At 36.9% G+C, this 13,816-nt stretch overlaps 1 protein-coding gene across 3 annotated transcripts in view; it reads right to left on the bottom strand.

Moving 5' to 3' along the window:
- LOC144454039 (epithelial cell-transforming sequence 2 oncogene-like) overlaps positions 1 to 13,816 on the bottom strand; it is a 144,066-nt gene that overhangs the window by 92,300 nt on the left and 37,950 nt on the right. For all 3 annotated transcript variants that reach the window (XR_013482473.1, XM_078145451.1, XM_078145452.1), the window contains exon 7: positions 1,797 to 1,936. Coding sequence is in view for 2 of the 3 variants with exons in the window: in XM_078145451.1 (XP_078001577.1) it covers positions 1,797 to 1,936 (140 nt within the window). In the remaining variant the exon portion in view is untranslated. The remainder of the gene's footprint in view (positions 1 to 1,796; positions 1,937 to 13,816) is intronic.

The raw sequence follows: 13,816 nt of genomic DNA, 5'->3' as shown, positions 1-13,816 counted from the left end.
CTGCACAGACTGGGTTAGATAAATGGAAACAAAATGAGTACATGTGTATTTTGATTCCAAAAAAGCCTTGTTAGAGGAGCATGATCGTGTTGCATGATGTTGACAGTGACACATGTGAATGTTGGGCACTGAATCAATGCGTGATCACTGGCATGGCCACTATAGACGGCTGATGCATGTGTGCCCGGTCAGACATGAAGAGTGAACTTGTTGTGCAAATCAGAAAATAATTACAGTGGTATTTAAAGCATCCTCACTTTGACATTGTTCGTAGTTTTAGTTTCAAGGACACCCAATGTCATCTTTCCGTATCAAGTTTACGATGTAACTTGCTGTCATTTGATATAGAAAATCATGTTACACAGCAAGCAACAGTAATTAATACAAATTAATTATTTTTAAGTTTGTTTGACTGTATTATTTGTAAGTTTTCTGTTCACATTTGGTACTTTTTAAAGTCAGGGGAGGGTTTTTTCAATTTTTTTTTTCATAAACTCTTGTCATGAAATTGGAGAGTGAATGATAGGAGCTAGCCACACTAAACCATACACTGACGATGTAGTGGTATATGAGTATAACTTCACAAAAACATGTAATGTAAAAACACAGCAGTGCAACATTTCTAAAAATGAAACAAGTGGTTACAAAGTAAATTTCAATGTGTTTTCAAAAATAATTTTACAATGTAGTTTAGTTTTCATGGGCTTCCAAAAATGCCCCTAAAGTTTTTAGTTTTGCTCCTAAAATTTTAGCTTAGGGGCAAAATGCTCCTAATGCAAAATTATGTTAACTTTGAAGTTTGAGCCCTAAAAATGCACACTTTGTTTCAAAATTAAGATTTCTTTATATTTTCTGAATAATACTTGTAACAATATACATCATGAGTTTATTCCAAATTATATAATATCTTATACAGTGGTTTACTTGGCTCTGATGATGCATACAAGCATGAATTGAGATCAAATTAAGCTGTTGCACATCCAAATGTGCACTAAAAAGAATTGAGCAAAGGTTTACGACCATGGGAAATGTGCTGAGCAGTCATTGGTCCATCAAAAGTCTGAAAGTCTGAAAGTCTTGAAATGTTTTGCTCTTTATTCGGGATTTTTTTGAACCAAATTAAACTTCAGGAGAAGTCATTCACCAAGTGCACATCTGCAATCAGCTTTGCCACATCAAAAAACACTTCCAGATAATATGTACTGCACAGCATTGTCTCAATTCTGGTATTTTAATACCATATTCAAACATTATGTCCATGGTTTGATATTTTATGCCTCCAAATGGCCTCCTACATTGTCTTATTTTCAGGGTTTTTTTAATCTTCGGAGGTATCTCATTCCAATCAATAGCAATCAAGGTGATAATTGTCTTTCTCCCAAAACAAGATGGAAGGTGGCTGGCTAAATACTCCGTGTAGGTTAGAGCTCATTAGGAGACATCTCCTTATGCATGTGAAATCCACGTCCTTTGTAAGTAATCTCGGTTGGAGTATTATAATTGTAGTTGGTTATCACTGTTATATAATGCATCATTGTACCATATAGTTTTATATCTCCACTGTCGTGTAGGTGACAGAAGGGGTGGCTAAAATAATGCGAGAGTTTTCCATTTTTTCTGGCCTTACATGATATTTAATTGCATAAATTATGCTAATATGGATATAATGTAAATTGCATGCAAATTTATGTAAAATAGCCACTTTTCTAAATTATAAATGCATGATTGCACCAAGACAAAGTTCTCCTGGCTCCCACCACTACCTCCTCACTACCCCATCCTCAGTTTTGACTTACCTCCTAGATACTTGTCTTTTTTCAGGTATAGGCCAAGGTTGTTCTAAAGCACCACCAGTGGCACGGTATGCTTCAAGGGCCATACTCTCTGTCAAGGTTGTCTTCAATGGCCGTCCTCGCATATCAACATCATCACCACTCTGTAAAAAATATTAATTCAATGTAATTTTTATGCAGGACTTTAAAATGTCTCAGCTGACAGGATCACGGCATATTTTCTTTTTACAATATTTAAATTTGTTGGGCTAGAAATAATCCATTGCTCCCTGGGATATTTTACACATCATCTAAAAAATGTCTTCACAGATTTCCATTTAGGTTTGGGACGTCACAACATTGCATAGGAATACAGAAGTCAGAAGTAATACAGTCCTTATCAATTACTATAATCTTTAATGTTTCAAATTAATATTTTTGATGAAAGTCATAGGCAAGATACACAGTGACCATTGGTAATAAAGTGTACAGATACAGGATAGTTGTGATACACTCTGACCATTAGTAATAAAGTGTACAGATACAGGATAGTTGTGATACACTCTGACCATTGGTAATAAAGTGTACAGATATAGGATAGTTGTGATACACTCTGACCATTGGTAATAAAGTGTACAGATACAGGATAGTTGTGATACACAATGACCATTGGTAATAATGTGTACAGATACAGGATAGTTGTGATACACTCTGACCATTGGTAATAAAGTGTACAGATATAGGATAGTTGTGATACACTCTGACCATTAGTAATAAAGTGTACAGATACAGGATAGTTGTGATACACTCTGACCATTGGTAATAATGTGTACAGATACAGGATATTTGTGATACACTCTGACCATTGGTATTAAAGTGTACAGATACAGGATAGTTGTGATACACTCTGACCATTGGTAATAAAGTGTACAGATACAGGATAGTTGTGATACACTCTGACCATTGGTAATAAAGTGTACAGATACAGGATAGTTGTGATACACTCTGACCATTGGTAATAAAGTGTACAGATACAGGATAGTTGTGATACACTCTGACCATTGGTAATAAAGTGTACAGATACAGGATAGTTGTGATACACTCTGACCATTGGTAATAAAGTGTACAGATACAGGATAGTTGTGATACACTCTGACCATTGGTAATAAAGTGTACAGATACAGGATAGTTGTGATACACTGTGACCATTGGTAATAAAGTGTACAGATACAGGATAGTTGTGATACATTGTGACCATTGGTAATAAAATGTACAGATACAGGATAGTTGTGATACACTCTGACCATTGGTAATAAAGTGTACAGATACAGGATAGTTGTGATACACTCTGACCATTGGTAATAAAGTGTACAGATACAGGATAGTTGTGATACACTCTGACCATTAGTAATAAAGTGTACAGATACAGGATAGTTGTGATACACTCTGACCATTGGTAATAAAGTGTACAGATACAGGATAATTGTGATACACAATGACCATTGGTAATAAAGTGTACAGATACAGGATAGTTGTGATACATTGTGACCATTGGTAATAAAGTGTACAGATACAGGATAGTTGTGATACACTCTGACCATTGGTAATAAAGTGTACAGATACAGGATAGTTGTGATACACTGTGACCATTGGTAATAAAGTGTACAGATACAGGATAGTTGTGATACATTGTGACCATTGGTAATAAAGTGTACAGATACAGGATAGTTGTGATACACTCTGACCATTGGTAATAAAGTGTACAGATACAGGATAGTTGTGATACACTCTGACCATTAGTAATAAAGTGTACAGATACAGGATAGTTGTGATACACTCTGACCATTGGTAATAAAGTGTACAGATACAGGATAATTGTGATACACAATGACCATTGGTAATAAAGTGTACAGATACAGGATAGTTGTGATACATTGTGACCATTGGTAATAAAGTGTACAGATACAGGATAGTTGTGATACACTCTGACCATTGGTAATAAAGTGTACAGATACAGGATAGTTGTGATACACTGACCATTGGTAATAAAGTGTACAGATACAGGATAGTTGTGATACACTCTGACCATTGGTAATAAAGTGTACAGATACAGGATAGTTGTGATACACTCTGACCATTGGTAATAAAGTGTACAGATACAGGATAGTTGTGATACACAGTGACCATTGGTAATAAAGTGTACAGATACAGGATAGTTGTGATACAGTGACCATTGGTAACAAAGTGTACAGATACAGGATAGTTGTGATACATTGTGACCATTGGTAATAAAGTGTACAGATACAGGATAGTTGTGATACACTCTGACCATTGGTAATAAAGTGTACAGATACAGGATAGTTGTGATACACTCTGACCATTGGTAATAAAGTGTACAGATACAGGATAGTTGTGATACACTCTGACCATTGGTAATAAAGTGTACAGATACAGGATAGTTGTGATACACTGTGACCATTGGTAATAAAGTGTACAGATACAGGATAGTTGTGATACACTGTGACCATTGGTAATAAAGTGTACAGATACAGGATAGTTGTGATACACAATGACCATTGGTAATAAAGTGTACAGATACAGGATAGTTGTGATACACTCTGACCATTGGTAATAAAGTGTACAGATACAGGATAGTTGTGATACACAGTGACCATTGGTAATAAAGTGTACAGATACAGGATAGTTGTGATACACAGTGACCATTGGTAATAAAGTGTACAGATACAGGATAGTTGTGATACACAATGACCATTGGTAATAAAGTGTACAGATACAGGATAGTTGTGATACACTCTGACCATTGGTAATAAAGTGTACAGATACAGGATAGTTGTGATACACTCTGACCATTGGTAATAAAGTGTACAGATACAAGATAGTTGTGATACACTCTGACCATTGGTAATAAAGTGTACAGATACAGGATAGTTGTGATACACTCTGACCATTGGTAATAAAGTGTACAGATACAGGATAGTTGTGATACACTCTGACCATTGGTAATAAAGTGTACAGATACAGGAAAGTTGTGATACATTGTGACCATTGGTAATAAAGTGTACAGATACAGGATAGTTGTGATACACTCTGACCATTGGTAATAAAGCGTACAGATACAGGATAGTTGTGATACATTGTGACCATTGGTAATAAAGTGTACAGATACAGGATAGTTGTGATACACTCTGACCATTGGTAATAAAGTGTACAGATACAGGATAGTTGTGATACACTCTGACCATTGGTAATAAAGTGTACAGATACAGGATAGTTGTGATACATTGTGACCATTGGTAATAAAGTGTACAGATACAGGATAGTTGTGATACACTCTGACCATTGGTAATAAAGTGTACAGATACAGGATAGTTGTGATACACTCTGACCATTGGTAATAAAGTGTACAGATACAGGATAGTTGTGATACACTCTGACCATTGGTAATAAAGTGTACAGATACAGGATAGTTGTGATACACTCTGACCATTGGTAATAAAGTGTACAGATACAGGATAGTTGTGATACACTCTGACCATTGGTAATAAAGTGTACAGATACAGGATAGTTGTGATACACTCTGACCATTGGTAATAAAGTGTACAGATACAGGATAGTTGTGATACACTCTGACCATTGGTAATAAAGTGTACAGATACAGGATAGTTGTGATACACTGTGACCATTGGTAATAAAGTGTACAGATACAGGATAGTTGTGATACACTGTGACCATTGGTAATAAAGTGTACAGATACAGGATAGTTGTGATACACAATGACCATTGGTAATAAAGTGTACAGATACAGGATAGTTGTGATACACTGTGACCATTGGTAATAAAGTGTACAGATACAGGATAGTTGTGATACATTGTGACCATTGGTAATAAAGTGTACAGATACAGGATAGTTGTGATACACTCTGACCATTGGTAATAAAGTGTACAGATACAGGATAGTTGTGATACACTCTGACCATTAGTAATAAAGTGTACAGATACAGGATAGTTGTGATACACTCTGACCATTGGTAATAAAGTGTACAGATACAGGATAATTGTGATACACAATGACCATTGGTAATAAAGTGTACAGATACAGGATAGTTGTGATACATTGTGACCATTGGTAATAAAGTGTACCGATACAGGATAGTTGTGATACACTCTGACCATTGGTAATAAAGTGTACAGATACAGGATAGTTGTGATACACTCTGACCATTGGTAATAAAGTGTACAGATACAGGATAGTTGTGATACACTCTGACCATTGGTAATAAAGTGTACAGATACAGGATAGATGTGATACACTCTGACCATTGGTAATAAAGTGTACAGATACAGGATAGTTGTGATACACAGTGACCATTGGTAATAAAGTGTACAGATACAGGATAGTTGTGATACAGTGACCATTGGTAATAAAGTGTACAGATACAGGATAGTTGTGATACATTGTGACCATTGGTAATAAAGTGTACAGATACAGGATAGTTGTGATACACTCTGACCATTGGTAATAAAGTGTACAGATACAGGATAGTTGTGATACACTCTGACCATTGGTAATAAAGTGTACAGATACAGGATAGTTGTGATACACTCTGACCATTGGTAATAAAGTGTACAGATACAGGATAGTTGTGATACACTGTGACCATTGGTAATAAAGTGTACAGATACAGGATAGTTGTGATACACTCTGACCATTAGTAATAAAGTGTACAGATACAGGATAGTTGTGATACACTCTGACCATTGGTAATAAAGTGTACAGATACAGGATAATTGTGATACACAATGACCATTGGTAATAAAGTGTACAGATACAGGATAGTTGTGATACATTGTGACCATTGGTAATAAAGTGTACCGATACAGGATAGTTGTGATACACTCTGACCATTGGTAATAAAGTGTACAGATACAGGATAGTTGTGATACACTCTGACCATTGGTAATAAAGTGTACAGATACAGGATAGTTGTGATACACTCTGACCATTGGTAATAAAGTGTACAGATACAGGATAGTTGTGATACACTCTGACCATTGGTAATAAAGTGTACAGATACAGGATAGTTGTGATACACAGTGACCATTGGTAATAAAGTGTACAGATACAGGATAGTTGTGATACAGTGACCATTGGTAATAAAGTGTACAGATACAGGATAGTTGTGATACATTGTGACCATTGGTAATAAAGTGTACAGATACAGGATAGTTGTGATACACTCTGACCATTGGTAATAAAGTGTACAGATACAGGATAGTTGTGATACACTCTGACCATTGGTAATAAAGTGTACAGATACAGGATAGTTGTGATACACTCTGACCATTGGTAATAAAGTGTACAGATACAGGATAGTTGTGATACACTGTGACCATTGGTAATAAAGTGTACAGATACAGGATAGTTGTGATACACTGTGACCATTGGTAATAAAGTGTACAGATACAGGATAGTTGTGATACACAATGACCATTGGTAATAAAGTGTACAGATACAGGATAGTTGTGATACACTGTGACCATTGGTAATAAAGTGTACAGATACAGGATAGTTGTGATACATTGTGACCATTGGTAATAAAGTGTACAGATACAGGATAGTTGTGATACACTCTGACCATTGGTAATAAAGTGTACAGATACAGGATAGTTGTGATACACTCTGACCATTAGTAATAAAGTGTACAGATACAGGATAGTTGTGATACACTCTGACCATTGGTAATAAAGTGTACAGATACAGGATAATTGTGATACACAATGACCATTGGTAATAAAGTGTACAGATACAGGATAGTTGTGATACATTGTGACCATTGGTAATAAAGTGTACCGATACAGGATAGTTGTGATACACTCTGACCATTGGTAATAAAGTGTACAGATACAGGATAGTTGTGATACACTCTGACCATTGGTAATAAAGTGTACAGATACAGGATAGTTGTGATACACTCTGACCATTGGTAATAAAGTGTACAGATACAGGATAGTTGTGATACACTCTGACCATTGGTAATAAAGTGTACAGATACAGGATAGTTGTGATACACAGTGACCATTGGTAATAAAGTGTACAGATACAGGATAGTTGTGATACAGTGACCATTGGTAATAAAGTGTACAGATACAGGATAGTTGTGATACATTGTGACCATTGGTAATAAAGTGTACAGATACAGGATAGTTGTGATACACTCTGACCATTGGTAATAAAGTGTACAGATACAGGATAGTTGTGATACACTCTGACCATTGGTAATAAAGTGTACAGATACAGGATAGTTGTGATACACTCTGACCATTGGTAATAAAGTGTACAGATACAGGATAGTTGTGATACACTCTGACCATTGGTAATAAAGTGTACAGATACAGGATAGTTGTGATACACTGTGACCATTGGTAATAAAGTGTACAGATACAGGATAGTTGTGATACACAATGACCATTGGTAATAAAGTGTACAGATACAGGATAGTTGTGATGCACTCTGACCATTGGTAATAAAGTGTACAGATACAGGATAGTTGTGATACACTCTGACCATTGGTAATAATGTGTACAGATACAGGATAGTTGTGATACACTCTGACCATTCGTAATAAAGTGTACAGATACAGGATAGTTGTGATACACTCTGACCATTAGTAATAAAGTGTACAGATACAGGATAGTTGTGATACACAGTGACCATTGGTAATAAAGTGTACAGATACAGGATAGTTGTGATACACAATGACCATTGGTAATAAAGTGTACAGATACAGGATAGTTGTGATACACTCTGACCATTGGTAATAAAGTGTACAGATACAGGATAGTTGTGATACACTCTGACCATTGGTAATAAAGTGTACAGATACAAGATAGTTGTGATACACTCTGACCATTGGTAATAAAGTGTACAGATACAAGATAGTTGTGATACACTCTGACCATTGGTAATAAAGTGTACAGATACAGGATAGTTGTGATACACTCTGACCATTGGTAATAAAGTGTACAGATACAGGATAGTTGTGATACATTGTGACCATTGGTAATAAAGTGTACAGATACAGGATAGTTGTGATACACTCTGACCATTGGTAATAAAGCGTACAGATACAGGATAGTTGTGATACATTGTGACCATTGGTAATAAAGTGTACAGATACAGGATAGTTGTGATACACTCTGACCATTGGTAATAAAGTGTACAGATACAGGATAGTTGTGATACACTCTGACCATTGGTAATAAAGTGTACAGATACAGGATAGTTGTGATACACTCTGACCATTGGTAATAAAGTGTACAGATACAGGATAGTTGTGATACACTCTGACCATTGGTAATAAAGTGTACAGATACAGGGTAGTTGTGATACACTGTGACCATTGGTAATAAAGTGTACAGATACAGGATAGTTGTGATACACAATGACCATTGGTAATAAAGTGTACAGATACAGGATAGTTGTGATGCACTCTGACCATTGGTAATAAAGTGTACAGATACAGGATAGTTGTGATACACTCTGACCATTGGTAATAATGTGTACAGATACAGGATAGTTGTGATACACTCTGGCCATTCGTAATAAAGTGTACAGATACAGGATAGTTGTGATACACTCTGACCATTAGTAATAAAGTGTACAGATACAGGATAGTTGTGATACACAGTGACCATTGGTAATAAAGTGTACAGATACAGGATAGTTGTGATACACAATGACCATTGGTAATAAAGTGTACAGATACAGGATAGTTGTGATACACTCTGACCATTGGTAATAAAGTGTACAGATACAGGATAGTTGTGATACACTCTGACCATTGGTAATAAAGTGTACAGATACAAGATAGTTGTGATACACTCTGACCATTGGTAATAAAGTGTACAGATACAAGATAGTTGTGATACACTCTGACCATTGGTAATAAAGTGTACAGATACAGGATAGTTGTGATACACTCTGACCATTGGTAATAAAGCGTACAGATACAGGATAGTTGTGATACACTCTGACCATTGGTAATAAAGCGTACAGATACAGGATAGTTGTGATACACTCTGACCATTAGTAATAAAGTGTACAGATATAGGATAGTTGTGATACACTCTGACCATTGGTAATAAAGTGTACAGATACAGGATAGTTGTGATACATTGTGACCATTGGCAATAAAGTGTACAGATACAGGATAGTTGTGATACACTGTCATCATTGGTAATAATTAAAGTGTACAGATACAGGATAGTTTTTTGTAATTTTTGAGTTTACGTTTTTGGACCAAAAACGCACATCTCTAATATGAGCAATCAATCAATCAATCAATCAAAGAGATTTATATAGCACCAAACTCCACTACATAGCAATGTTCAATGGTGCTTCACAAAAGTGTGGATATATAGAGATGTCAGTAGGCTCTGCTAAACAGATAAGTCTTGATGCGCTTCTTAAAAATATCAAGGCTGGGTGACTGGCGCACTTCTAGAGGGACATTGTTCCAAGCGAAGGGGGGCGGTACGCGAGAAAGCACGATCACCATAGGTCTTCCGGTTACTCCGTGGTACATGAAGTAGGATTTTGTCGTTTGATCGGAGAACTCTGGATGATACTTTCAGGTTGATTAGATCAGATATATAGACAGGAGCAGTGTTGTTCAGAGCTTTGTATGTGAGTAGCAGGATCTTGTAATTGGATTCTGTAGTATACTGGTAGCCAGTGTAATTCCATAAGTATAGGGGTTACGTGGTGATATTTCCGAGTGCGAGACACAATTCTGGCTGCTGAGTTCAGGGCATGCTGAAGTGGTAGAATGGATGAAGATGGTAGACCACACAGGAGTGCATTACAGTAATCTAGTTTTGATGTGATTAGAGCATGTATTAACATCTGACAGACTTCCTTAGTTAGATACTGGCGAATATGGCTTATTTGACGGAGGTGGTACTAAATTGACTTGCATATCATGTGAACGTGCTTACATAGAGTGTAGTTTTATAATAATATAATAATAATAATAATAATAATAAACATTTATATAGCGCCATATATCCACGACAGTGCTCATAAGCGCTTCACATTTGAAATAAATCAAAAGCTACTGCAATTACAAGTATGGCTGTAAAAAAAAATGGCAACGTTATAATGATTTAAAATGATTTAAAGAGTACATCTAAATCGACTAAATCTAAATAAATGATTGGTAAGAGTAATTCAATTTAGATTACACACTGTAAATCTGGGTGAAAAGGTGAGTTTTCAACTTGCGTTTGAAATTGTCAATTTCTGTGCATTGTCTGATGTGGCATGGGAGATTGTTCCAAAGCTTCAGTGCAGCGTAGTAGAAGGCGCGATTTCCAAACGACTTTGATGCAACTCTCGGTACAACTAGTTGTTGTTGATTACTCGAACGAAGGCAGCGGGCTGGTTTATACACAGTGAGAAGATCACACAGATATGATGGGGCAGTACCGTTGAGGACGCAATAGGTCAGGAGTAGGATCTTGAATTTGATTCGTTCGGTTATTGGAAGCCAATGGAGTTTACGTTATATATCGGTGATGTGGTCATGTTTCTTTGTTCTGGTAATAAGGCGAGCCGAGGTGTTGTGGATGAGTTGGAGTTTGTTTATATTTCGTTGGGTGATGCCGTAGAGGAGACTATTTCCATAGTCTAGTCTGGATGTTACTAACGCATGCACCAGGTGTTTGGCTGTGTCTTCAGTTAGATATTTCCGAATTGCACTAATATTCCTGATGTGAAAATAAGCTGCTTTGCAAAGTGCATTTACTTGATTGTCCATATTAACCCAGCTGTCAAGTTGAATACCGAGGTTTCTGGCTGATGTAGTTGGACTTATATGGTAGAGTCACTTATCTCCATCGATGGTTTCAGTGCTGACAATTTAGACAGATTTTGACAAGAACCGAAAAATAACAATTCCGTTTTGTCAGAATTCAGCTTAAGTAGGTTTGTGGTCATCCAATGGTGTATCTCTGCTGTGAGGTTTTCCATGTCGGAGATACTTCGGTCCATGTTGATAAATTCAAAACTCATGTATAACTGACTATCATCAGCATACAGATGGAATTTTATGCCACGTTGTCGAATGATGTCCCCGAGTGGTGATGTGTATATGGTAAACAAAATAGGTCCAAGAACAGAGCCTTGAGGAACGCCGTATTGTATTACTTTCGGTTTGGATGGTGACCCATTTATGTGGACTGTTTGCTGTCTGTTTGTGAGATATGATTTAAACTAGGATAATGCTGTACCATTTATGCCCATTGAATCGGACAGGTGAGAGAGGAGTACATTATGGTCTATCATATAGAATGCCGCAGAAAGATCTAGGAGTACAAGCATAACCATTTGATGTTGATCTAAAGCCATAAGTATGTCATTTTGAACTCGTATAAGTGCGGTCTCTGTACTGTGTGCTTTCTTGTAGGCGGACTGCATCGGTTCGGCAAGATTGTTAGAATGCACATGATTCAAAAGTCTTTTCGCAACAACTTTTTCGACGACCTTTGAGATAACGGGTAAATTTGACACTGGTCTGAAGTTCTTGAGGATGTCCTGGTCTAAATTGGGTTTCTTTAGCAGTGGAGAGATGATGGCTGTTTTAAACTTATCTGGGAAGGTGCCTGTAGACAGCGAAAGATTCACTATGTTGGTTATTGCTGGGGATATGGTATCGAGACATTTCTTCAGTAGTAGGGTTGGAATCGGGTCTAGGATGCAGGATTTATTTGGTGATTGGGCTATTATCTTCCTGATTTCATCGACAGTAGCTGGACAAAAATGTGTTAGGTTATTTTCAATGTTTCGATGTACTTTATGTGCAACAGTTGTTGGCCGAGTTCTTTGAAGGTCAATTCGTATCTTCTGTATCTTCTCCGCAAAGAAATTCGACAATCGTTCTGCAAGTTCCTGAGCTGAGTGGTACATCTGTTTTCCGGTGGATTAGTGAGTTGATAATAGAAAATAGTGATTTCTGGTCAGTTTCTTTCTCCTTAATCAATGTGGTAAAGTAGTCTGTTTTCTTGCTTGCTATCAATCGGTGAAGTGATTTACAACGATTTCTGTATATTTCTCTGTGGATTGTAAGCTGAGTTGTTCGCCATCATCTTTCCGCTTTCCTTTTCTCTCGTTTCATTTCTGCAACTTCATGTGTGTACCATCTGGTGTTATGCCTGATCGTGATTGTTTTGCTTTTCTCTGGTGCATGGAAGTTAAGAGCATTTATCAGAGAATTGTTGTATTGCTCCACGAGTGAAGACAGAGTTAAAGCTGGTGACTTTACGATTTGTGAAGTTTCAAGCGTACTACAAAAATCTGCGATGGTGATGTCTTTATAACGGCATACTATAACCTTTTTTCCTTTCAGGGGCGGGTTTTCTGAGCGGAAGAATGAATGTAACCGCATAGTGGTCGGATATAACTGGATCGTGAATTCTTAGGTTACTTGGTATACTTTCCGATGATCTTGTAATTACTAGATCAAGAATATGGCCGTGATTGTGTGTTGGAACGTTAACGTGTTGCGTCAAGTTTGCATTATCAAGGATTTCTTTAAATCGACGAGCGTGAGGATCCTCGTTGTTATCCATGTGAATGTTGAAGTCTCCTGTAATCAACAGTTTCTTAGTTGATAGCGATTGGTTGGAAATGAATAATGCGAACTCATCAAGGAAAATGCTGGTGGTTGAGGTTTTCTTTTGAGTAGCTGGAGGGCAGTAAATGACTATCAGTTTCCAGTTCTCAGATGCGTGGTTCATATATGTTTCTATATACTCAAATGATTTGAATGGTTGGTAATGCTTTTCCTTTACCATTTTCAAATTAGTCTTCGACATGACTGCAACACCCCCTCCCTTTCAGGACTTCCAAGGTGTCTGATGTAACTTGTAGCCCGGTGGTGTAATTTCACTAATGGTGAAGTGGTCACTTTCATCACCACGTAACCAGGTTTCGGTGAACATAAAAATGTCAAGGTCATGTTCAT

Source organism: Glandiceps talaboti, chromosome 3 (assembly GCF_964340395.1).
Source record: "Glandiceps talaboti chromosome 3, keGlaTala1.1, whole genome shotgun sequence".
Classification (NCBI taxonomy): domain Eukaryota; kingdom Metazoa; phylum Hemichordata; class Enteropneusta; family Spengelidae; genus Glandiceps; species Glandiceps talaboti.
This window is presented reverse-complemented; position numbering and strand designations above follow the sequence as displayed.